We start from the raw sequence: 26,149 nt of genomic DNA on the forward strand, positions 1-26,149 counted from the left end.
AAACTGTATGATATGTATGATAGAGGAACACGGTGTGATTATGGATAATTTTATTTTTACACACTGATTGGGATAAAATATGTTTTCAACAGTCCGTCTTATAACAATCTTAGGAAAAAAAAGTATGTATGTGTACATGTAATCCAGGCTAGTTGCAAAATAGCAATTAAAAAAAAATATTTTCACATTACTAATCTTGGTAGTTCATTAGATAATTAATGACAAAAGCAATTCTTCAGAATGCAGGTTATGTTAATTATCTGCAGAGTTAAAATTTAACAATAGTTTAATCAAGTTCCAATGTGATATATGATTTGCAAAAAAATTACCACAGAATAGGTTCCAAAATATCTTTTTGCATACAGTGAAAATAGGCTCTGGATTTGGTCATAGATCTAATACATAAAACTTATGGCATTCTAACTTTTTTAAATGCACTTCTCTTTATATAGCACGTTCTTCTCTTTTATCTCTACCTTTAATTCTGGTGATTGAGAGAGTCTCATTGATGACAAAGGATGTGGCAAAGCAAACAATAACTGCACAGGTCAATCAGCAAAAAAAGATTTGCTGTCTACGAAACAAAACCACAGTCCGTTTGTACTACCATAATTGGATTCAGGTTTCCTAATCAGAAAACTAAATATGCACAAATATACAAGCCCCAACAGCATTTTTAGAAGGTTAATAATGGATCAAAAATAATAATAATTTGGAAGATAGAGTATAAAGTGATGATTACAAGGAACTGAGCCATTCAGTGAAATTTGCATGAAAAAAGTAATTGTCAACATTTTGTAACATTTGAAAGGGTTTGTCAGCAACCATTTGAATATTTAACAAAACTTGATTTTCAGTTATTTCAGTAATTTCTCAGCAAGAACATTCTGTGCTCTAACAGTACTATCGGATTTCAAAGAATAAGCAGATTCTAAAGAGAAATTATATGGTACTTATTATACTATCTAACTAGCGATTTGTCGATTGTATGATAAATGTCTTGTGTTGTCTACCTCCAGTGTTTAATAACAAAGCTAGCTACTATAAAATAAAATCAGCATTCTGATAGGTTAGCATACAAAAAGATCTCAGCTTTCCAAATGATTCTTCTTAACTGAGATGATTGAGTAAGGAAGTTTGATATCTAGTTAACAATTCTGCTAACATTTTGGCAAACAGCCAAACCCTTTTTGGAGCTCTCATGGAGCATCTGGTGTAAAGTTTTTCTTATCTCTTTGAAAGTTATCCAGATTTGTTTTATGGGTATCCTATGGCTGTCCCAATGGATGCTAAATCCTGCTCCACAGTTGAGGCCAGGAGAGAAGAAAACCCATGGCATTATGAAAACTCAAAATGCTAAAGGTTTTGCTGTGCAAAGTGACATCCCTTTTTTGTCACAGTGAGATATAAAATTCATCTCTACTTTTACTGATATAAATACTTTCATATTTCACTTTTATTTTGCTATTTGCCTAGCCAGCACATGGGAGTTTATCAGAATTAAAGCTCCCTTACATTTTTGACAATGATTGGTCAACTACTGCTTTCTTTTCCAAGGATTCTAGCAGTGGTGGTGTTCTACCAGTTCAGCCCGGTTCTGCCAAGCGAGTAGCAGTGATGAGCCATGGAGACCGAACCAGTTCTCTGCACTGCTCTGCTCATGGGTCCACCTGCCCATGCAGGCTCCCATACTCACCTTTATCCTCTGCTTTTGAAGCGCAGCTGCTTTGCGCGGCACAGCAGAGTGCCGCCTGGCAGCTGCTGAAGTAACTAGGAGAGTGCAGGCTTGCAGGAGGTGAGTTGGAATGCCTCTGCACCTGCACAAATGCCTCTCCACCTGCACAAGCACTTCTGCACCTGCGCAAAGTGTACATTTGGTGCATGCATGCATGCAACATTCATCCACGCGTGCAAAGCGCACTCACCAAGCCACGCCCACTGAACCAGTGGTAAAACTTTTTGAATCCCACCACTGGATTCTAGGTATATGAACTAACATCAGAGACATCTGTTAGGAATGTAAGTCACCTAACAGCTATTTGGGTTGGAAATATATAAACCAAGATAGACATTTTCATACTGTCTCTTTAAGGAAATACAAAAAGGTGTAATTGGGTGTGGTTTCTCAAATGGCCATAAGAGGGAGCCAGAAACCTGGGTTGTTTAGTCTTAGTCTCAGAAGAGAGTGAATCTCTGTTTCCTTCTGTTGGAGATGATTGCCGTTTTTCCTAATTGACTGCTATTCTTGGATTTGATGTAAGTCTGATACTGAACTGGTTTTTGACACTGGACTTTGTTATTGGCTTATCCCTGGCCTAAAAACTGACTGATCTTACCTGTGAATGACTTTGGACTGCTTGTTTTGAACTTTGCTTAAACCTTTCTGGAAGTAAAAACTGACACTTACTGTACAGTGAATCTGTGTGCTGTGTGTGTATTATTCAAACACTTCTCCCAAATACATCTCCCTGTATGCGCTCATTCTCCTAACGGGGAATTACCTCAACAACATCTCACTTCACTTTACATGAAGTTTTCAACCATTCATTTAAAGTTACAACTCTGAAAAAAGTGTCCCCACAGGACCCTCCTAGTATTCTGACAATCATGTGATGAAATTTGGGTGCTTGACAACTAACATATATTTACAACAGCTGCAGTGTCCGAGGGTCATATGAATACCTTATGCAACCTTCCCAGTCGACTTTCAACAAGCAAAGTCAATAGGGTAAGCCAAATTTGCTTAACAACCATGTGATTTGCTTAACAATGTGGCAGAAAAGATTATAAAACCAGTTGTGACTCATTAAACAACCACCTTGCTTAGCAAAAGAAATTATGGTCCTAATTGTTGTAAGTCAAGAATTACCTGTATCATTGTATCTATGCAGATAACAAAGCGGTTCTATTAGGATCAAGAGCTTTTCATAGTCTGTCTCTCCATACTGTATCCCAAAAGAATGACCAGAAACACTTATAGATGAACTGGTAAATGGTTGACCATTGACTTTGAAGTTCCTTGTTCTTAAGGCCTGTGTCACCTGGTACCTCTGTTTTTTGTGTCAACAAGCCTGATGAAGGACTCTGGAGAAGCTAGCATACGGTACTTATTTAGGATATTTTATTTGGTCGTAATAAGAGTAGTGTTCAGGTATGAATCTGGGATATTTTATGCTATTTTTGATGAAGTAGTTTGGCTTTAGTCTTGTATTCTATTCCAGAACAAAGACAATAATGGCCCCAAACCCCAAATTAGATAATAATTTTTAATTGACACATCCTAAGAGTTTGGCAAATGATCTATTAAACATGCATACAATATTTCTGTCAATATTTTCTAACTTTCACAGAATGCAAATGAGCTAAGAAATCAGGCCATTCACTGTTTGCATCTGTGCTAATGGTGTTCTGCTTATTGAGCAAGGATTATGTTAATATAAAGTTATTTACTTTTCTTTCTTTTCTCCTTTTTCTCCTTTTCTTTCTAAGAATGCTGTATTTTCTATTACATCTTTTGTCATTTTACTCAGAGCAGGTCAGTTCTGATGACGTTTTCAAAAAGTTTCCTAAAGAAAGTTATGATGATAATGAGGTTGAGTCCATGTGGGTGTAAATTAACAGTGTCCTTTAATTTATACCTGTTCTATGTTCTGCTGATAGTCTAGCTAGTGATAGCACTTAGGTCCTTGAAAAGGAGAGAACAAGTCAATCAGACAATACAAAACTATTCATATTAAAACCGACTTGGTGCCCTGATGTGAAGCTGCTTGACTGAGCAGTGCAGTGTCAACCATGTCTTCCTTCTAATGCTAAAAGTAATGTACAGAGACAGAGTGACACTCCAAGTACAGCCTCCCATCAGCTGTAATTAATCTTTCAGTTAACAGAAGGACTAGAAAGCCTTTCATCAGGCCCTTCTGGAGTCGAAGAGCCCCTGCTTTTTGATGTTTGTATTCTGAGTAAAATTGTCCCCACCAGTTCTAACAAATTGAAACACCAGGCTAATTATGGCAGCTAATGAAGTGTGGGGAATGGTCGCAGCTTGTCTTGAAACTGTTCCTTCAGCTCAGATTAGAGTTTCATCAATCACTTTTTTAAACTGATCTAGAATTGCTTCTGCCCGGTGCTTGGCACTTTTAAAGCTGTTTCTGTAATTGGTTTTTCCCCAAAGCTTAGGCTCTTTTTTGAAATATTATCTTTTTTAGGATAAAATACTCAAACGTATGTGTGTAGGTCAGCATGGGTGCATGTTATATATATTACTTCTATCAGCTGATCACTTGGTAGAAAACTAATAAAAATAACTCTTGATATACTGCTTTTAATCTACCTCGCAATAGCAATAGAACATATTCATATATATGCACATGATTGGTTATTCTTGGAATTCAATACATTCTGGCATAATCACATGAGGGCGAAGGATAGATAGTCTAAGTATAAGAGGTTTCAGATTAAATAAGTGGTTGGGATTAAATTCATTCAGAAAAATCAAGTATGGCTTTGTTTTATTTTTAACTTCAGCAGGAAATAATTCTCAAAAATGGTTATATGCAATTCAGAATAACATTTCCACTTGATTTTTTCAGAGGGTCAAGTTACTTACCAACTAAAATTTGAACAAATGCTATATGTTAAAATATAAATACAGCTTTCATTAAAAAATGAAATGTTAATTTGTAACATTTGTATTGTACTACAAATTACAAATTATAATTTATAGTACATTACAAGCATTTATAGGCTTAAAAATTAACATTCTGATTCAGAAAGGTTTACATTTTCTAGAAGTGCTGATGTTTAAAATCTGAAAAATGAATGCAATTAAAGGCAATTACAGTTTTTATTCCCTGCATTGATTTCATTTTTACAGTTAAATGACACTTATAGATAGCTTTCCATTTTCTTCAAGTAGATCTAAAAATCTGGAGCAATAAAATTAATAATTATCAGTAATTCAGAAATTCACACCTTATGACACTGCCTGAGGAGGCATATTTCAAAGTAACTAACTGTAAGTATGTTCTTAACAATGGTGGGACTTTTGATAAAATAGGAATCCAGTGCCAACAAAGTTATATGAAAGATTTTGTTTTCAAAGTCCAGAGGTTCCCAAAGAAAAACTCCAGCTGATATTATGCCAAAATAAAGAAGCCATATTGACATCTTACCAAGAAGGATATGATGCCAACATGCGCAAGGAATGGAATGGACTAGGCTGCGGAAGTGGCGTGGGGGCAATTACGTGCATGCACGCTCAGCTGTATTTGTATGAGTGGCAGGAACGCATACCCACTGCTTGCGCAAATGGAGCTGCGTGCACATGCCCTTGCCCACCACTTGCACAGAACCATCCCTTCTCACCCCATTCCCCTCTCCCCCCGCCAATCTGCAAAACTGGAAAGTTTGCAGAATGCTGATCTAAAGTGCCCCTTGTTAGTTTTTCTTTCCACACAATAATAAAAACCTGGAGATTAAAGACAACAAAATACTGAACAAAGAAATGTAGCTAAAGAAGAATACTTGTAATCAGGAATATCTGATGAATTCACAGACAGCCTGCGTGTTTTATGAAAGAAACCATTAAAAGATTTGTTTCAGGATTGCATGACATCTTTTCTTTTGAAAAGTATTTCAAGCCAATGCTTCAGACTGTGAACTACCTTGTACAAACAATGGGTTTTTTTTTTCACTTTCATCTATTATTAAGACCTACAAAGATGTAGTGAGGGAGAAGGAAATTAAGTTATTACTAAAATAACCCCTAATGTATGAGGGGATTTAATTGCTAAATTTATTTTATTTTTTGCATTTCTGAACTCCATCTCCCTCAAAGAGGGACTCTGGGCAGTACTATAAAATAACAGAATTAAAAACAGTACCATATATAAAAATTAAAATGTTAGAACTAAAATTTCAAAGTTAAAATTATTTAGAAGGAGGCAATAATAATTAAGCCCTGTTAAAAATTAATTTAAAAGGCAAAGGGTGGGCTCTCAGGGCACCAACCAGCCTTACAGCTGTATGTTCCTTTGGGCTCCACACACAAGGCCAGAGAGTCATGTTTTAGTTCCTTTTTTAGAAGGACAGGAGAGTGAAGGCCTACCTTACCCTCCGGAGAGAATATTCCACAGGGTGGGGACAAATGCAGAGAAGGCTCTCTTTCTAGCCCCCGCTAGTGGGAGTTCTTTAACTAATATGAGGTCTGCAACATACCATCCCAGTCTGACCAGGTGGATTGGCCAATGTAATGAAACAAAGCCAGTTCCCTATATAGCCTGGCTCTATGCCATGTAGGCCTTTATATGTCACAACTAACACCCTGCATTGGTCCCGGAAGCAAACTGGTATCCAATGCAGTTTGTGGAGCAGAGATACTACATGTGCTCCTCTTTGGGCACCCAGTACAGTTCATGTGGCTGCATTCTGCACCAGGTGATGCTTCCAAATACTTTCCAAGGGTAGCCCCATGTAGAACACATTGCAGTAGTCCAAACAGGAGGTGACTAGAGCAATACGTGACTGAATGGGGACCATCCCTATCCAAAAAAGGGCATAACTGGCACACAACACAGAGTTGACCAAAGCTCCCCCAGCCATGGCTGCCACCTGCTCTTTTGGAAGGAGTTGTGAGTCCAAGAGGACCCCCAGATTACACACACTGTTTGATGCAACTCCATCTTAGACCCAAAATGATAAACTCGTGGATACAGAAGGGCCCATCCACAACCACTTCATCTTACCAGGTTCAGCTGATGTCTGTTGTTTCCCAACCCAGCAATCCAGGCACTGCAAAATAATGTTCACAGCATCAGTCACTTCACTTGGGATGGAGATATATAACTGGGTATCATCAGATTACTGGTGATACCTCATCCTATGCTGATGGATGATCTCATCCATTTGTGTCATGTAGATACTAAAAGGGAGCGGAGAGTTCACACCCCACAAAGCAGGGGCCCTGAACTGGACCAGTCTGGACCATCTTTGGAGAAAGCAGGTGAACCAGCACAAAACAGTCCTGAATAGTGTTTATATATTTGGGGTAGGTGAGGAGAGAGAGAGCCTCCTTACTCATACTGCATCAATTTTATATTTTTATTATCTCAAAAGATAGTAAGAAAATGTAAGAATAAGATTTTGGAGATTACTATTTCGTTTCTGTACTATTACATAATTTTTTAATGTATATATTTATAAACAGTAATAATAGAAATAATCCCCGTTGCATGTCAGCTTACTGTTTTAATAAGAGTATCTATTATACAGTGGCAAACGTTATATTTGATAAATACCATTTATATAAACATGTAGGAAAAATTAGCTGTTAACCTCTATTTAGAAAAAATAATTTTGGAAATTATCATGTAAGACTTAGACCGTTTCAGTTACAACAGTCAATAAGTTTAAAATGCCAGTCCAACAATTTCATCTGTACTTTTGTTTTTTAGTTTTGATTCAGTAAAGTTCAGTAAAGGGTATCCAAGTATGAAATAGCTTGTGAGGAAATTCACATCACTGTCTTAATTTAATTTTGTTGTAATGAAGAGTGCATTCGTTCCAAAAATAGAATATTATCTCTGGCAATTTGGGTTGAAATATAGATATTAAGCATGTTTAGGAAGTGCCAAGACAAAATAATAGCTCACAGTGTGTGTGTGTGTGTGTGTGTGTGTGTATTTATTTATTTATTTTCTGAGGTTCTCGCGGGTATTTGTATGTGGATCTTTGGTTGTTCGGGTTTTCTCCCGTGTAAGATTCGAAGTATCTAGGCAACGTTTCGATGAAGTCTCATTCATCATCTTCAGGCTTCTGTCTTCGGCTCTGTGCTTCTCAGAGTGATGTGAGATTGTAGCTGCTTCTTCCTTTTAACTGCTAGTGGGGGTGTGACTTGATTGGGTGGGGGCTTGGCTGTGTTTTTGGCTGTGTTCTGTGTTCCCGCCCTCATGAACAGACGAGTACCTAACATGAAGAATGACACCAGACCCACACCCACGAGAGCCACACAAGATGCCACCACCACACTTCCATGTAGAAAACAGACTCACACCCACTCAGAAGATGAGACACGACCACGGACCAGAGGCCGCACTGCAGCTGCATCACTACCCACTTCAAACCCCTCCGAGCCATACATGAAGCAAACCGACACCCACTATGAAGATGCAGCACAACCACGAACTCGAAGCCAAACAGCAAGATCACAGCTCACCAACTCAAATACCCCAGCAACTAAGACTAACCTGAGCACAACCAAGCCCCCACCTGAGCAGAACACGCTTCCAGCCAATCAGAACACGGCCAGCCCCCCAACCAATCAGAACACAGCCAAACCCCCTACCAATGAGAACACACCGCCACCCAATCAGAACACAGCCAAGCCCCCAGTTAGTTAGTTTAAATCTTCCTGAGAGTTACGTATGTGAAAATCATTGACATATATATCCTTTGGATACCAAATCTTCTCTTGATTTTATTTTAAATGTACCTTGGGCATATTTTAGCAGTTCATGAGAAGAGATTAAGTTAGCTGCTCATATAATAAAGATTAAAAAACTGTTTAGTTGTGATCTTATAATTCCATGACTGCTTTGAATCTTGCATGAGTTATTATGACTTTATGAAAAATTAGCAACGTTCCCTTTTCCTATTAGCAGTTATTTTACCGTGCACTATTCTTTTTGTCTTCCAACTAACTGAACTCCAATCTCACCCTGATTTACAAGTGCTACCAAAATAGGTTTATACATCTATTTGTGAACAAATGCATGATATGTTTCTGTGTGGGTATATACACACACACACATATGCACACATACATATTTACATATATACACATATTTCTTGATTACTACAATATCAAAGCTGACTTTCTGCAAAAATAAACCAGCTGTTATGAGGTATCATTTGATATTTAATCACTGACCATCAATTAAAATTGAAAGAAAATACTGAGAGAAGTATGTATCTTCTAGTTTTTAAGAGGCTTGGTCAATATTTATATTATAATTAAATTATATTGCAAAAATTATACCAAAATTAATATGTTTTTGTCTTTGAAAGATAAAAATATTAATGTTTCTAAAGTCTTCCCACTGTAAGAATAATTCCCTCATATTTATAAATGCTCCCCTACCCTTGTTGTCATTACCTAAATAAAGTATGACACAGAATACTAATAATATGATAGAGGCATTCAGAAGAATACAAATTTTTTTTATGATGGCTAGTTTTTTTTATTTTAGAAATTAATGACAGGTTGATTCAAGCCTACTTATAACATCATTAAATAAGTTGAAAATTGACTTCAATTTCTGTCAGTTAGTCTTGTTAAGTTGGAGATATCTTTTTTTTGTTGTTAGCTTTGGAGGAGGTAATTAGCCAGTGAGTTAGATGTGCTGCTTTTAGAGGCAGTCCACCAGCTCATCGAAAAATAACCATTAAATCCTTATGTGGAAAACACTTCGCCTGAGATTGCAGCTAAGGAAGGTATTCAGGCTTCAAATGAATTGTAGGATAATATCCTAAGAATGTGGAGGCTACATTATAGCCTCCATATTCTTAGATAGAAGATATTATAGATAGAATATATAATAAACTAACAGAGAAGGTGTGCACTTCTTTCTCAGCATACAAAAGCTAAATAAAGTCACCTTTTCATTTATGGCTTAATGAATTTTTTAACAGTCCACAAAATGACCAGAATATATTCCCTTCTTTGATTAATTAAGAATTTTTTTGTTTTCCTGAAAAGTTTTATATATATATATGTATATATATATATATATATATATATATATATATATATATATATATATATATATATATATATATATACACACACATACATACATACATACATACATACATACATACATACTGTAGTGTAGAACATTTACTACTAATGAAATAAGTTACATCAGAGGCATTTAAATTATAGCCTCTGGTAATCCATCAACTTTTTTCAGATGCTACAACAAAAGTTTGTAAAGTGCCCCTTTTTAAAGATTTGTGAAACCTTTAATGGTCTTACAATTGTAATGGTGAGTCTTTGATTTTTTAAAATGCGTATTCAGAGCAAAATCTACAACTGATGGAACTTCGTGGAAAGATAACGCCCACCATTCTGGTTGATTATTTTGATCAGGTTATAAATAAGAATCAGATTCCTTTAGCCCTGAAAAGTAATTGCTGGTTATGGTTAATATCTCTCTGCTTCGGAGCAATGCTACTTAAGGTGTCTAGATGTACAAGTAGGAATTGAAAATTACAGTATAGGACCCTTTCATTAGCTGAAATATTTTAAACTTGTTTCACTAAGACCAGTATTGGTGTCAATGTACTTTGTGTGAAAAGTGCAATAGCGGCATTAGTATTTGACAGCCCTTGTTGAAATAAGTGAAATTAATGGAGCTCTTTTCATATACGACAAGGCCATGGTACCCCTTTCATGCTGCTTACAGACAGAGAAAAGTCAATACTTTTTTATTACTTGATGCTGACCTACATTTTGCACTACAAGTGCCAAGCCCACTAATTGGTTTCAGTTTTGAGGAAAGTTTGCCCCAAAGAAACATTGGAGCAGATAAATCAATTTTTTTAGGGTAGCTTAGTGGCTTTGAGCACTTTAAATGACATATGTGTTGTATTGACAAAAGAGCCTGTTATACTTATTTTGTCATGTCAAAAGCCCTACTACTGCATAGAAGTGTTAACCAGCATTAATTTGATTACTGGGAAGCCCCAATTTATTAGATTGACATTTTATTTTAATAATAGATTCCCATTTTTTTCCTTTATTTTTCTTACCCCTCTTCCCCACCCCTTTTGTTTTTCCTGTTAAATAGCACTGCATAGTCATTGAAAGTTTGTGAAGTATCTTGCAGCTTGCAGCTTCTCAGTTCAAAGCTCTTATTTTGCTATTAAAGTCATTAGGATTTCAGGAAAGACTTGGATGAGGACCCCTAGAGTTAAATGGAGGGGACCATATTTTTTGCCATTGATTTTGAAGCAGAACTTCCCACTGAGCCCTCGTAAGATATCTTTGCTATTAAGTGCTTTTTCCCAAATAAAATGTAAGTACAATTGCACTGGACAACATCTGAAAACAAAATATACCTTTTTTTATTTACATAGAAACAGATGATTGGTACCCAATGAAATAATCATTTCAGATAGTACACAGACCCTAATTTAGTTGTAGGTGTGAGAGTGAAAATTGCAAAATTCATTTATAAATCTTAAGTGGATAACTTTAGGATTGTTGATTTTGTTTGTGAAACAAAGTGAGAAGACATTTTTTTTTTTCTTCCAAAAGATAATTTTGAAACAAGTGATTTTGGTCATTTGGACTAAGATGCCTTATCCCCTAACTGAATGCTATTTTGCTGGATAGCAAGAAACAAAGCAAAGCTTCTTTCTTATAAACAGGGCTTCCCTGTCGGAACAAAATCTATCTAGTATATACAACTTTGAAAAGCTGTTATTACTTTGCAGACCTTAATTTGGAATATTTTTTACAAATATAGGATTGCAACCTTTATTATTTGTGAAATAATTAAAAATAACTAGTTAGATAACTATTGCTAGAAGCAACACCTCAGTGCAAGATATTTTCTGTCTTTCTTTTTCTTTAGTCTTTTAAAAATAAACAGCAGTCACATTCTGAATTCATTCAAAAGTTTATATACCACACTCCCAATTGTAGGTCTAAACTTCTTATAAGCAAACATGTGCAAATTGGTAATACGGTAAAATATGCAAAACTGGTAATAAGGTAAAGGTAAAAGTAAACCATGAGAAGCTTTCAAACATTCATCTTCTAATCTGATTCCTAGTTGAGAATTTCATTGGTTTCCATTCATAGTTCTAGGTCCACTTTCCTAAATGATTAGCAGAAAATTAGAGTGGTTCAATTCAGGGATGTACCCATACGTTTTATATAAACAGTGTTGCTTGGTTAGGCAAGAAAATAATCAGGCATTTGGTACTGTTTGGCATTCCTACTGTAACAAGTACTAAAAAGATAAATGAAAGTTAACCTGCAGGAATGTAGACTTGGCCACAAAGAATTAAAAGCACTGGGAATTCAAGATTTTTAAATAGCAGTTAGGTTAAAATAACAATTTACTTACTAAAACAATAACTGACACCCATTCTTAGACCCCTTTATTTAATCCAAAGAATCAGTTTTCAGGGATGTTTTTCTCCTCCCAACCTCCACTCCCCCAATCCCACTTATTATGCAATATATATATATATATATATATATATATATATATATATATATATATATATATATATATATGTGTGTGTGTGTGTGTGTGTGTGTGTGTTGTGTGTGTGTGTGTGTGTGTGTGTGTGTGTATACATACATATATACATATACATACACACACACACTTAAGTTTTCGTGGGTACTTACATGTATGGTATTCAGCTTTGTTCGGGTATTTTCCCACATCATTATAGTTGTATAGCCAAAACCCTAGCTACTATAGAAAACCCCAGCCACAGAATTATCAGAGAAGCCATAGAGACTGAAAAAAGACCTGAAAGCATGAATAGAAGAGATGATTCCACCAGACTGTCAATTATTTGGAAGCCTGCACTCACAAACAAAAAAAAATCTCCACACCACAAGCCAGGCAAACACCTGGGCACAAACAGATCCCCCCTGATACCTCCAGCTCAAACACACCCCAAACAGGCACCCAGATGAAACCTAGCTTCCTAACAAATGATAGCCGTCCATGTACTTGGAGCCAAGCTGCACTAAAAGTCTCCAATACAGGAACACAATGTTGCCAGCCAACCAAGACAAAAAAAAGCCACAAAACAGACAGAAGATATTAGAAACACCAGTCAAGCAGAACACAGCAAACTCCAAAACCAATAAACACAAACCAAGACTCCCAACCAATCAGGATGAAGAAAAAAACCATTCTGGCACAGCAGTAGGCTAGCCCCAAATTTAAAACTGAAACAACTGTAAAAGTCTGACTCACAGACGAACACAATACAGAAGCCTGATGATGGCAGATGAGATTCTGCCAAAACGTTGCTACAACTTTAAAAGCACAACTATAATGACGTGGGAAAATACCCGAACAAAGCTGAATACCATACATATACATATACATATACATATACATATACATATACATATATGCGTATACATATATGAATCAACCCAATTAATAAGGCTAACTTTATCAATCACATTAACTTGCTATGTTCTATAGACTAATGACTACCTTTGGTTTTTATTGTAAAGTTATAAAATGAAAGGATAATTTGCATAAGAACCCATCTTTAGGCTTCTCTATTTCCAATATAAATTCTGTCAATAATCCAAATACACTGTGCTTCAGTATAATTGTATCCTGGTCTCTAGTTTAAACATATGCCTGAGAAAGTTTCCCTCAATGACACATCCAATATAGTTATAATCTTTTCCATCTCAACATAATAGAAGATGCCACGCTATAATATACTGTTGAAAGTTCAGTGATTTTCTGCCTCTTATCTAAACATTCCTCAATTTAGGTTCTGCTGAATATTTCCATATGTTGGTCAGCTTGTTCATGTAGCCATCTGTTTGACAGAGAGAAGAATGGAGATATTAGTAACCCAAGATTTTTGCTAACCAGTGTTGTAGCTACATCACCGTCCAGTGGACACTGATGGATTTCTTGGCCCTTAGCTTTTTTGTTTTAGTCTTTTTATAGATTTATTTCCCCATATGTACTGTTTTTAAAACTGTTAAACTTTGAGGAGTGGGACTGTATTAATGAGATTGAGAAATTGCTTATATTTCCTGAGACACATTTGCCCTATCTAGGGATAATCTAGATTGGGAACCATGAAGCTGCTTCTGGGTTCACTGACTATATTCGTAGGCTGGGAGATTGGATTGCTTTAGCTGAATTGGAGAAATACTCCTCAATACACTGATCTTGGCTAATGTCATTTGTTGCCTTTGAATTATGTACATAAGATGATTAATCCATATGACAGCCAATTGTCCATTCATTAAAAAGGTCACTAGGTCTATTGGTCTAGTCAGTATGACTACATTAGACTATATTCTCTTGAAAGATAATAGGATCAGAACATGAATATGCTTTCTTACAAAATTAATGGGGATTTTAGCATTCAGGTTTGGATGATCAGATGTTGGGTATAATATTTTGGAACATGCAATCCATAGCAATTCTATTAAAATAGATGTATAATTTATACGCGCGCACACACACACACACACACACACACACATCGTATTTACCTTGCCCCCCCAACTTAATATGTATTTCAAGAATTACTGTGTTCGTAAAGACATAAATAAAGGAAGGTTTGCAGAATAATACTTTTATCTAAATGAATTATAGGCTACAAAGTTTTATTTTTCCTTTTTTTAGATAACACTTGTAGCTACTGAGTAATTTTATGCAAAAAAGATATTGTTAAGTAAAGTAACAAACTCTGAATTCTCTTCAATATCACTACAGAAATCCAATATTTGATTAATAAACAAGCAGCCCTTCTAGCAAAAAGTGGAAAAACAATAAATTCCTTGCCAGAAATGTGTAATATAGCCCTACCTAAATGTGTAATACCTAAATGTGTAATATAGCCCTACTTCATTACCTGCCTAATATAGCTCTTTTTAATATATAATTTGATTTTCAAAAACATAAAACACAGACAAGAAAAAAAACTGGAAAAGAAAAATGATCAAGAAAGAAAGTAGATAGAGATGCAAGGAGAAAATAAAAATAGAAAAAGAATGACTTGTGACTTTCTTTTTAATACAGAGAGGAATAATAAATAAATAAATAAATCAAACACACTAAGGTTAACAAAAAGCCTGTGTATTGAGCCCATTTCCTGAAAAAAGGGACCATTGCTGTTTTTAAAATGATCCAGTAAAAAAATAGTTCTGTAACTGTTTTATGACAGTCGGATTTTTTAAAATATACATTTCTTATATAGGAATAAGCCATTTCCAAATTGCTCCTGTATAATATCAAAGAGTCTTATCAAAGACAATTCATTTGAATGTGTGACTAGAGAATACATCAAGCTTGTTTGGATAAACTAGCGCAAAATCTGGTTAATAATTTGGGCATTTATTATATTTTCTGAATAATGAGGAAAAATAGGAAGGGAATCACATTTTAATATACTCTTTCATTAGCATAATATCACACAGCCATGTGAACTATAATTTATTTTAAGAACTGGTGGGGACTTGTCTTGCTACAGTCAGAGACAATCCATGACCAGATCCACTAGTTTAAATATTCAGCTGTGACCATGTAGTGAAATAGCTTTTAAACAACAAGATAAGCAGTACAGCTGCCAACATAAAGTAATCTTATGCTAAGGGACCGAAATGACACAGTAGACTTCCTCTTCGTCATTTTGACTTGGATTTGGAGCTGGACGTGGGCTCAGTTCCAGCTCAAAAAGCCATTCACTTCAAAGGAACCTAAATTGTCCCAAGGAGCTAATTCTGGCAGTCAGTTGTTGTTATTGTCTGGCAAGTCATCCTAATAACCAAAGCCGTCTGCTCTCTCAAATCAGAGCTTATTTCTGGGGTCACAAATGGCTGTTCGAGCTTTACCCTGATGAGAGATGGAAGCAGAGATTTACTGAGAATAAAATAATGACAGCTGGTTTTTTTTATTACATTCTGATTGTGACTTCCAACAAGTTTATTGTGATTTGATGTTTCCCTCCCCCCTTGTTTACCCCAATAAAACCTAATTATCCAATTACAAACCAGTCCCCAGTTTTAGCTTTGTTTGAATATAAGTTGGGGGGGGCTTGGGGAGAGGGGTCTATTATATACCCTGGAATCTGGCAAAACACATTTTTATTATAATGTTTGTATTTTCAAAGAAGCTTCTTGTTCTCATGCTACCTAGAAATTCATCAGAAATATTTTTGAAGAATCAGGGAATGAGACCTTTATCAGCTTCGGTAGCCTCTAGCAGTCACTTTACTCAATTCTTTTTCTTTCATCTTTTCACTTAGAAGTAAATTAATAGGACTGTAATGAATTAAATATTGTAAATATTTTTATAATGTTTTACAGTTAATCCAATCAGAGGCAGGGAAGAAGGGAAGAATTAGAAACATGTTCTACCTCTCTTATTTGTTTCAAAATTTATTATTTTGGATTTTCCACAATGTTTACATCATTATGCTAAGGAAATATCTTTAATTGGGCTCTTCAGCATAGTGGTGATAATATCAAATTGCATCTTTCAAAGTTAGACAGAGTGATTGAAGTCCCAGTGATAATTACCTTTGGGTTTTCCTCTCTCACACTAGAAACCATCTTCTCTAGCACGAAGAATAAGCCTGAATGAATCACATTCCCAGAGGCTCCCCTGCCCAATACTAAGCTTATTTGGAGCCCCAGGGTGAAAAGTCTGCTAATGTGCAAAATAAAGACAGTATCTTCCATTTTTTCTTGTACATAATTAGAGAAAAATTGTTCCATCCTGTCATAGACATACCTGTCTTGCCAGATTACTTTTTATTGTTATTATAAAATGTTTGGACAACAATAAGAATGAATTATTTTTTACTGCACAGAAATTATACCTCTCAGTTTTGGGGCATCAATTATTGTTTGCAGATCTATGAATATAAAAGGAGTTATTTATGTGAAAAATGTTCTAACAGAATGTCCATGGTTAAGCTGAGTTTGTCGTGATGTTTTTGTACACATAGAAGCACAGGGGGGAAAAATATTCAGTTCAATGTGGAGGCGGATTTAAATTTTCACACATTTTCTGTCTTTTTCCCCCCTCTAGGATTTCTTAACTGTGTTACCATCAATTCCTCTTTTTGGAAAGTTTGGTCAAGCCTATTCCAGAGCTGGGCAATTTGTTTAAACATTACGTCTCCAACCAGTTTTGCAAGAAATTTTAACAACTAACTCTTTTAAGGCCAAAAGTGATGCCTATGATTACTGTACCATGCAGTCTTGTGGAAGATTTTTATCCAGACATCATTAGTATAATCGAGTTGTGGAAGTTTTGAATTGAAAGAAGGGTTCCATAGCAATTGGTCAACTGCTGTCATCATTTCTATGAAGAATATCCGAAAACAACTTCAGGAACAGGGTCTCCATCCTTCCTTTCAACAATCAGAAACTCCAAAGCATAATGACATCTAAAATAAATACTATTTGACAACAATTTGAAGGATCGGTCGCATTTTCTTAATCAGATAGTCTTGACTGTTTTTACAGTTATTTTAGAAATGTAGCCTGTTTCTTCCATTGAAGAATAAATAAACGTAACATGAAATAAATTAATGATGTAATGTCATCCATATCAAATTGTTAAAATGTTAATATAGTGTAGCCTTCGCTACATTAGTATCTTCCAAAAGTCTTGAAAAACTAACACCCAGAATTCATTTCCAGGTGACCAATAATATGCTGTGTGGGTACCCTGGAGTCTTTGCCCCAAGACATTCAGAAGTGTCGTATTGGGGATAGCAAATACAATGTAACACTTACTGTCTAAAATTCAGACCAAATGTGGCTTTTCCCAGGATCATGCTACAATTGCAGGGTAAATGCTATGTGGTCCTGGGAGAAGACACCTATGCTTTAAAGAGTTATTTGCAATTCCTTCGGGGGCACCTCCATGCTCTCCAAAGCAGTGCATAACCACAGGACTCTGTGGGGTAAACCATACATTACTGCTTAAAGCTAACTATACTTTCTTGCAATTGGATCAATTTACTTTTACTATATGTGCTACCTCTGCCATAGGAAATAATCATGTAATTCATTTGACTTATAAGTTTCACTTTCTTTATGTTACTGCAGGTGTTTTGGTTTTCTTTTTCTTTCTCTTTTATCCCCTGACTTAGTGGATCCTTCTCTTTTGTATCACTGTTATGGAGGGCACTGAAGGATTATAAAACCATTAGCGAATCACTGCAGAATTTTCCTGCTTCATTGGTCTGCTTCTTAGATATTCATTGTTCACAGAATTTGGTTGATGAGCCCTCCAAAAGTTCTCTGTACATAAAAAGTGGCTCAACGCTACAATAGGTCTGGCCATATCATTTTACATCTTGTTTCATAATACAAAGAATGGAGAGCCCAGCTCTTGGGCAGGGGCAAAGCATAGATCATTTTCAAAGATGACAACAGTACAAATCAAAGTTGACAGAAATTTTAAAGCATATTTGGATGCCTCTTTGTATTTGTGAGTAAGGCAGGTTATCAAATTCAAAGTTTTGGAAGTTTTGTATTTATGATAGCAGCAGGAAATGAATGTCTTTTAATTCTGGTAAGTGAAGAATGGCAACCCAAGGCAAGTCCCTCCTGTAAAGATTTAATTTCACCAAATAAATCTGAGTGCTTTTGTTCTGGGAGGGGAGCAGGGGCATTCATAGAAAGGTGTTGATGAATAGGGAGGCCACTGTAATTTTTAGATGTGAGGGCTATCTCTTTGATTGCTGCAGCTTTCTATAGTTTATCTCTTTGTGATAATTCACCCTGTGTTGTTACTTACCTTTCTACTACATTTTCCCATCAGCCCAATTAGATCTGCCAATACTTTCTCAGATTAATCTTCTTCCTTGGTTTCTTTTAAATATATCTGACCCCATTATAAACATAACCTATGCCAAGCAACCCAGTTGTTGTTTCAGTTGCTGATAGCATTTTGCATGTCTTTAATTTTTTTAAGTATTAGCCATTCTCTAAACGATTCATTCTTCTACCACTCAGACCTCACTCAATCCATTTTTCTTCTTTCCAAGCCAGCCAATTTGAACAATCTACTCCTTAAGCAAAATATGCTTGTAGATTTTATGAGACCAATTTAAGAGGACCACATCATACCCTTTTTGCACTCATTGAATTTGGTAGGAAAGGGTGTACTTAAAGCAATAAATGTGAATATTATATATTTCAGAAATCCACATTTCTGTCTTCTTCCAGGACTATATTTCGTATTAGGGTTAGTATAGTTTTTAGAAATTAAAGGTTGGAAATTCTTTTTCCAACTGCTCATATGGGAGGAATTAAACCTCAATTGAGGCAATTAAATCTCTAGGCGGGATAATTGCAGAGGACAGTATCTAGTGCTGTTTCCTTGTGATAAGAGAGTAGTGCTAATGTTTCTCTTGGTTGTTTTGTCATTTTTATCTCCTTAGTCTGCTTAGGCTTCTCCTGTTCCACCCCTTCTTTAGATTCGTCCTTTAACAGGTGACTAATTCTGTAACTTATCCCATGTCATAAACATCCCTTTGTTGCCACACTGCTACTTTAGTGTCATTTTATAAACCATGCAGTAATGCACCCCTTATATTGAAATGTCTGCTGTAGTTCCACACATTTTTAATAAATGGCGTGTATACAAAACAGCCTTCAACTCTGCAGGATATCTGGTTTCAATTAAGTATATACTATTTATTGAGCTGGTTGGCATTTTTTTAAAGTTGCATCTATATTTGTTATTCTGGACTAGATTGAACAAAACACACAATTGAAGGTATGGGGTAGATCCGTAGAAAGGGCAACAGCAATCAGAAATAGATGCTGGAAAAGGGGGTTGCATGAGAACCCCGGGAACAGGGGAGAACATAGAAGATGCTGAGAGGCAAGAGGTACATTTGTATTAGATAAATATATCTAATTTAAATAGATGTACAGTTTAGAACATGGTTCTTTCTATAGCTATAACTAGACAATCGTTCAATAAGAAATTTGAGAGGCATAAAAGAAAACATAAAGTTGTACTGAGCACAGCCTGTATTCCTTTGTGTTTTCACCTTCCAAACAATTTCTATGAAATCTCATTCTCTGTCCAATATTTTACTTTTTTAAAGTAAATATCAAATAAAATGCTGAGTCTATGAGAAAAGATATATTTATTCCTATTTTTAAAAATCAGCTGGAAAGTATACTTCAGAAGCTTCTTTCCTCAGCAAGAAGCACCTGATCCTTCTTTCATGAATATTAGGAGCACACAACCATATACTCTTACAGAGTAAATGGCAGGGCAGAACTAATTTCTTTGATTTCAGATTGAGCCAATAGATTAAAGTACAACATGACTAAACTGCATTTTCAGAAAGATATTTTCTCATGCGCTTCTTATACTATGCCTTGTCTGAACAAAACTAAGAATTTACCCTCAAAAGCTAATGTTCTTAAGATAGCAGCTAGCCTTATAACCTAGTTTTCCCAATATAAAAAAAAATTTCAAAGTGAGAATAGCAAAATAAGCATTTTCCTGGAAAGAGAAGGTAGAGAACAGGAGATTTGCTGTTATTGGCAGAGTAACTGGAAATTAGTGAATTGATCTTTCAAGAATTTAATTTCATGTACAATATCAAGTTTATGCCAATTATGTTTTGTGTCTACAAGATTATTAGAAAGGCACAATTTCATATTGAGTTTATTTTGTTGTATGTCTGCAGTGATGGAAAGCCTTGGCCTTCAGGTCCAAGAATTCTCCCCAGGCCTTGCTAAGACTCAGTAGATATCCTTCCTGAAATCTGGCTGTTAAACCTTTTATGTGGTGCTTTGCCTGGCACTTGCCTCTGTTAGGAAAAGTAAGGGCTGAGTGAAATAATTTCAAAACCAAGAATTTCAAGACCAAGAAATGTTGATTCTTCAGTGTTCCAGTCAACTGAAGGCCAAGCACAGTTGAGTGAGCCAACATTTCAAGAACAAAGTTGGCTTCTGGAATGAGGATAAGGACAAGAGTTTAGTGCCTCTGAATTTCTGCTTTAGTAATAATGAGTGATTACAATTACCCTAACATCTGCTGGAAGGCTAACTCTGTTAAAAATGGTTTGCTTTGCTGCCAGTTGCATCTTTCAGAACATGCAGAACTGAACAAGAGGAGCATATGTCTTGGATTTAACCCTGAGTAACTAAGAACACAATTGGTTGATGAAGTTCAAGTGCTCTCTTGAAATGTGTAATTGCAGTGGCAGTTGCCTCTGCTTAGTTAGGTATGCATCTTTAATTTTAGAAGAGCCAAAACCAAAACATTAACCCTTCAAAGAGCAGCATCCTATATTAACAAACTTGAAAAAGGTCAGCAGGCTGATAGATCCAAAATATGGGAGGCATAATTATAGACATTAAAAAAAAAAAAAACTAGGAGCTTTCTGTGGCACTAAATTTAAACACCACTTAAGTACAAGAAGGAAAGAAGGACATATAATCAATCAGTTTGATAGTCCCCAAGTTTTGATTAAATTGAAGTTTATAAAATTGATATATCAGAAGATGTAGGTCTGTTATTTAGCAAATATGGAAATGATTCCCATGATCACCATCAGCTATTTCATGTAGTAAGGAAATATACACAAATGCTAACCTGCCAGATTCTTTCCTTAGGATTCTACCCTCCCACTCTATACCTGAGTTCCAGGAATATCTTTTCAAGTTGAAAAAAATCCATCCAGACCAATAATTATACTGCCATCATTGTCTCGTAGATGCTTCAGCAATCTTATCAGGATAGAGTACCTAAATCAAAAGCCCAAAATTGAATATGCAGCCAAAAACTGAGACCAAGAAAATGCCCAGGGAGGAGCAGGAAGCTAGGATGAGAACAGACTTTCACAAGACTATAATTGCAGCAGCGAATCCACATCTAACAGCCTGGGCATATGCCAAAGCCTCACGTAGGCAAAGGAGTTTTGATATATGCCAAGCCTCACGTAGGCAAAGGAGTTTTGATATATGCCAAGCCTCACGTAGGCAAGGGAGTCTTCGATACCTGCAAGGCCTCACGTAGGCTGAAAGCAGATATCAGGAACAAAAGGATGCTGCCCACCTTGGGCTACTGGCTGGACTGCAGGCGCGGATTGGTTATTTTGTATCCCTTAAGCACTGTGATTGGGTGCTACAATATATCCACTGAGACCCCCAACCCTTTTAACATGTAAAGTAGGCTGAACTCTCTTTTGTGACGTTTTGTGTTCAATAAAAGGGCTTCCCTGAGCGCGTGCTCGGGGCTGCTCATCCAAGACTGGTGTCTTTCTTGATGCATTGGACTCAATGAGAAGCCCTCCTAATGCGGAGCAAAGCCACATATAATAGAGATATCATTACACTAGTTTCAAGGCCCAGATCCTAGACTCTGAGTTTAAGGAAGATGCTCCAGCTGAACCTATGACATGTCAGTCTTAGGAAACACAGAGTCAAGAATCGCATGAGCCTGATCGAACACAGGCATCACCTGGACAACTGGAGGAGTCAGAGGAGGATGATATAAGGCCTTGTAGGCTTCACACTAAGCAAGTAGTGAGGAAAGCAGAGTAAAGATGTTCCATGGGGCTCCTTGCTTTGATTAGTGACAGTGACTGCAGCCCTGACCCCTGTTCCTTTGCTGGAAATAAATATTTGATTTCTGACTCTTGGGTGACATTCGCATGAAGTCTGCACATGAAATTCTGACCATTAGGCTGGCTAACAAACCTGACCTGCTTTTTAGAACTTTGGACTGATTTTGAACTATTTTCTGTGTGTTCCTGTTAAAAGCAAACTAACAGACAAGTGTCTATCAGAGACTCTTTTTTGTATGCTTTGACTGTTATCTATTTGACCTTGAGTAAACTATGAACTACCCTAACAATTGTATGTATTTGAAACCAAAAAGAGGATGGTGGCACTCAGAATCTCACATGTTTCTACATCATGGACAGTATAAGGAAGAAATGACAGGACTAGAGATCTTAACTCAGGAAGATAATGTTATGTCACTCAAACATGGAGGGATGTTACTCATGATTGCCATACATCTCGGAAGAAAAGCTTGCTACTTGATCTGAGTTTTCTACTAGAGGTTTTGAAGCAGGGATTAGATGATTAATTGTTAGAGATGCTTTAATACAGAGGATCCCGAACCCTGGCCCACAGACCAAGACTGTCTGTGGCCTGCCAGGAACTGGTCCATGCAGATGAGCAGAGCATGCACAGGATCCAGGCAGCATGTGAAACAGAGATAGTATTCAGTTGGTTCCAATTGGTTCTGGCAGACTGGTAGTGGAAATTTTGATCAGTTTGGAGAACTGGCAAATACCACCTCTGACTGGCCCTGCCCATCCAACCCCGCTCTTCCAGGAGCCCCCACATGCACTGTTTTGCCTCCCAGGTAAGCACAGGGAGGCCCACTAGGCCCAAACAGGGTGCACTGTGATGCCCCCCACAGTCTGTTTTTGCTCCAAGGAGGCTTCAGGGAGATTGGGGGTATGTGGCTCTAATAAATTCTGCACTGAGTGGGCTGTTGGGCTAGGTAGCCTTTATGTTCATTTCCATCTTTAAGATTCTATAGTAAATTTCAATGACTGTTGATTTGACAACCATTTTATCAAGATGAGCAGAAATATAATAAATGTTGTTTTCCCTAGCATGGGTAGACAGCGATGGGGAACATGTTCCTATTGAAGTTTACCCCTTCTTACAAATAGGTTAAACAAAGAGGTGGAGCTTAGCTAGAAAAAAATGATACTAAGTGATGCTAATTTATGAAACAATTACATTTTTGAGTGCCTCAGGAAATTTTGCACTGGACAAACCACTTAGCTTTTGTTTACCCCCATTATCTATACAGTAGTTGAAAAGACTGATCATCGCAAGAATACCTCCAGAGCTGAACTTGGAGTTGAGCTGTCTCTTTCTGGTTTTGGCCCAATGCGCTCTGTATCTAACATAAGAATCACTGGCAGATTCCTCTACCCATAAGAACAAACCATTGATAATGTCTATTCCTATTTTTTAAAAGAGAAATTATAAACCACCAAGATAACTCAAGTAATACCAGGTTTAAAATGGTATTCTATGATTAATGGTTTGATTTAAAGGGCATAAAGTAATATTTTCTTCCCAAACTATGTTTAATTATTGTAGGGATTTGCATCAGAAAGTGGAAAAACTAAAGACTGATCTCTATGACTGAGATCATGTTCTGAAGTGATTTAAAAGTTTGCCGGAGTATTGCTCAGATTGCAAAAGAATGAGTTTCTCTCATCTATGACTTATTGGCTATTTCTAAGCGTTTCTGCCTACATCAGTAAATTGTTCACTACTGTAACTGTATTAATGAATTGAACATAATTAACATGTAGCATATTATGAGCTCAGGGATGGGATTCAAATTTTTTAACAACCAGTTCTGTGGGCATGGCTAGGTGGGTACGGCCATGTGACTGGGTGGGCATGGCTTTTTTTGCACGCACGCGCGCGCGCACACACACACACACACGTGCTCTGTTTTTGTTTTGTTTTTTGTTTTGACTCCTGGGCCTCAGGAAGCCTCGGGGGTTGCTCTCAGGAAGCTTCCTTGAGGCCCAGGAAGGCAAAAATGGAGTTCAGGAAACCATGCAACATAACCCCCATGCTCCATTTTTTGGCCTCCTGGGCCTCAGGGAAGTCTTCTGGGTGAAGCAGCAAAAGTCTTCTGGGTGAAGCAGTGAGGGGAATCCTGGCACAGCTGATCGTGGGGAAGAAAAGAAAGAACGAAATACCTTAACATAATTGTCAACTAAAAAGATACTCCTTTGGTCTTTTTAGCTTCCAGAAAAAGGGAGTGGGGGAAAATAAGGCATTCTTGAAATGCCTAGATAATTACCTCGGCAGCCCAAAGTTGTCAGAGCATAAGAAGATTATTGGAGAGCACTCTTGGAGACGGATGTGTCCCATTGGAGAAGTCACATCAAGGGGGTGGGGTAAAGACCAGGGTCAAGGGGGAAATATATGATGTGATTTAGTACCGGCTGTACCCATCCATGTGCCAACATGGTAATTTCTATAAACCAATCTACTTTTTCTGAGATGCGGCTAGAGACTTTTGGAATGAATGAGGGTGGATTTATTGGAGCCCTGACATCAGGTAGCTTTCTTGAGGCCCAGGAAGGCAAAAAATGGAGTGCAGGGGGCCCACGCAGCACACACCCCGCACTCCATTTTTTGGCCTCCTGGGCCTCAGGTGAGCCTTCTGGATGATGCAGTAAGACAGCGAGGGGGATCCTGGCACAGCTGATCGTCAGGCGGAAAAGAAAGAAAGAAATACCTTAAGGAGTGACTGGGTGGGGGAGAATGCAGTCAGTGATGTCAGGCATGTGCGTGATGTCAGGCATGCGCGATAAGGACTGACTTGGCAGGGGGTGGAGGGGTGAGAAGAGGGAGGTGGGGCACAATTTGCCAGTTCTCCAAACTGCACAGAATCATAACAACCAGTTCTATAGAACTGGTCCAAACTGGTAGAATCCCATTCCTGTATGAGCTTTCTCTGGCAAAAATTTGGTTTCTTTAAGTAAGATTTCCATTGGGGAAAAGCCCAACCATCAGTGTTATTGCTATTTAAAACCTCCTCTTTTCTGAGGAAAACTCTCAGGAAGAAAGAGGAAAACCTTACACCTTTTTTGGAGGTTGAATCATGAATGATTGGGGTATATTCAAAAATACATGCAATTTATATTTGCCAAACATAATGATAGATGCTGGAAATGCAGCTTCTTGGCATTGAGAAAGGGTGAGCTTTGAGGAAAGCTTGAGTGACTGGTGTCATTTTTTTTGTTGATTTTTAAAGTCCAGCAAACAGATAATAAATCCATCGATATTAAAGGCCTGAATGATGCAACTCCTCTCCTTTCCTGTTTTCATAATGAGCAAACCACTTAGAGGAGACTATTGTCAGAACAACCCCCCTGCAAATCTTCATTTCTAGACAAATGCCAAACAAGAATATTTATTATTCTTTGGTTAAATCAAAGAATAAATGAATCAATGATAAATCAAGCCCTAAACTCATTAAAGTTTTAATCCCAGTTTTCCTAAAATGTACTTGAAAAACTTTATCATTGCAGATCTTTCAGTTCATGTGTGTGATCTCTTGCTACCAATGTCAATGAGGAAGCATACAGTTATCCCTCTGTTGCAAATCACCATGTCTTCTGCTATTTCTTCTAGATGTTCATTGCACCTTCCTGATATGAGCATTAAATAGAGAGCCAAACCTTTTAATGAATATTCATTTCACTGGGTGTCTTATCTATTAGTGCTGTTATTATGAACAGCTTTGAGTTGGTCAACATAAAAAGTGGTATATAAATACATGAAATCACTAAATCATAACCTTGCCTC

At 36.9% G+C, this 26,149-nt stretch overlaps 1 protein-coding gene across 3 annotated transcripts in view; it reads left to right on the forward strand.

The window, feature by feature from the left end:
- The window catches only part of SPATA17 (spermatogenesis associated 17), an 86,923-nt gene extending 69,707 nt beyond the window's left edge, over positions 1 to 17,216 (forward strand). For all 3 annotated transcript variants that reach the window (XM_087933563.1, XM_026695750.2, XM_087933555.1), the window contains one exon: positions 16,830 to 17,216. In XM_087933563.1, the coding sequence (XP_087789689.1) occupies positions 16,830 to 16,910 (81 nt within the window). In that variant the 3' untranslated portion in view covers positions 16,911 to 17,216. The remainder of the gene's footprint in view (positions 1 to 16,829) is intronic.
- The last annotated feature ends 8,933 nt before the right edge of the window (positions 17,217 to 26,149 follow it).

This window comes from Pseudonaja textilis, chromosome 1 (genome assembly GCF_049901715.1).
Source record: "Pseudonaja textilis isolate UNSWEBS1 chromosome 1, rPseTex1.2, whole genome shotgun sequence".
In the NCBI taxonomy this organism is placed as follows: Eukaryota; Metazoa; Chordata; class Lepidosauria; order Squamata; family Elapidae; genus Pseudonaja; species Pseudonaja textilis.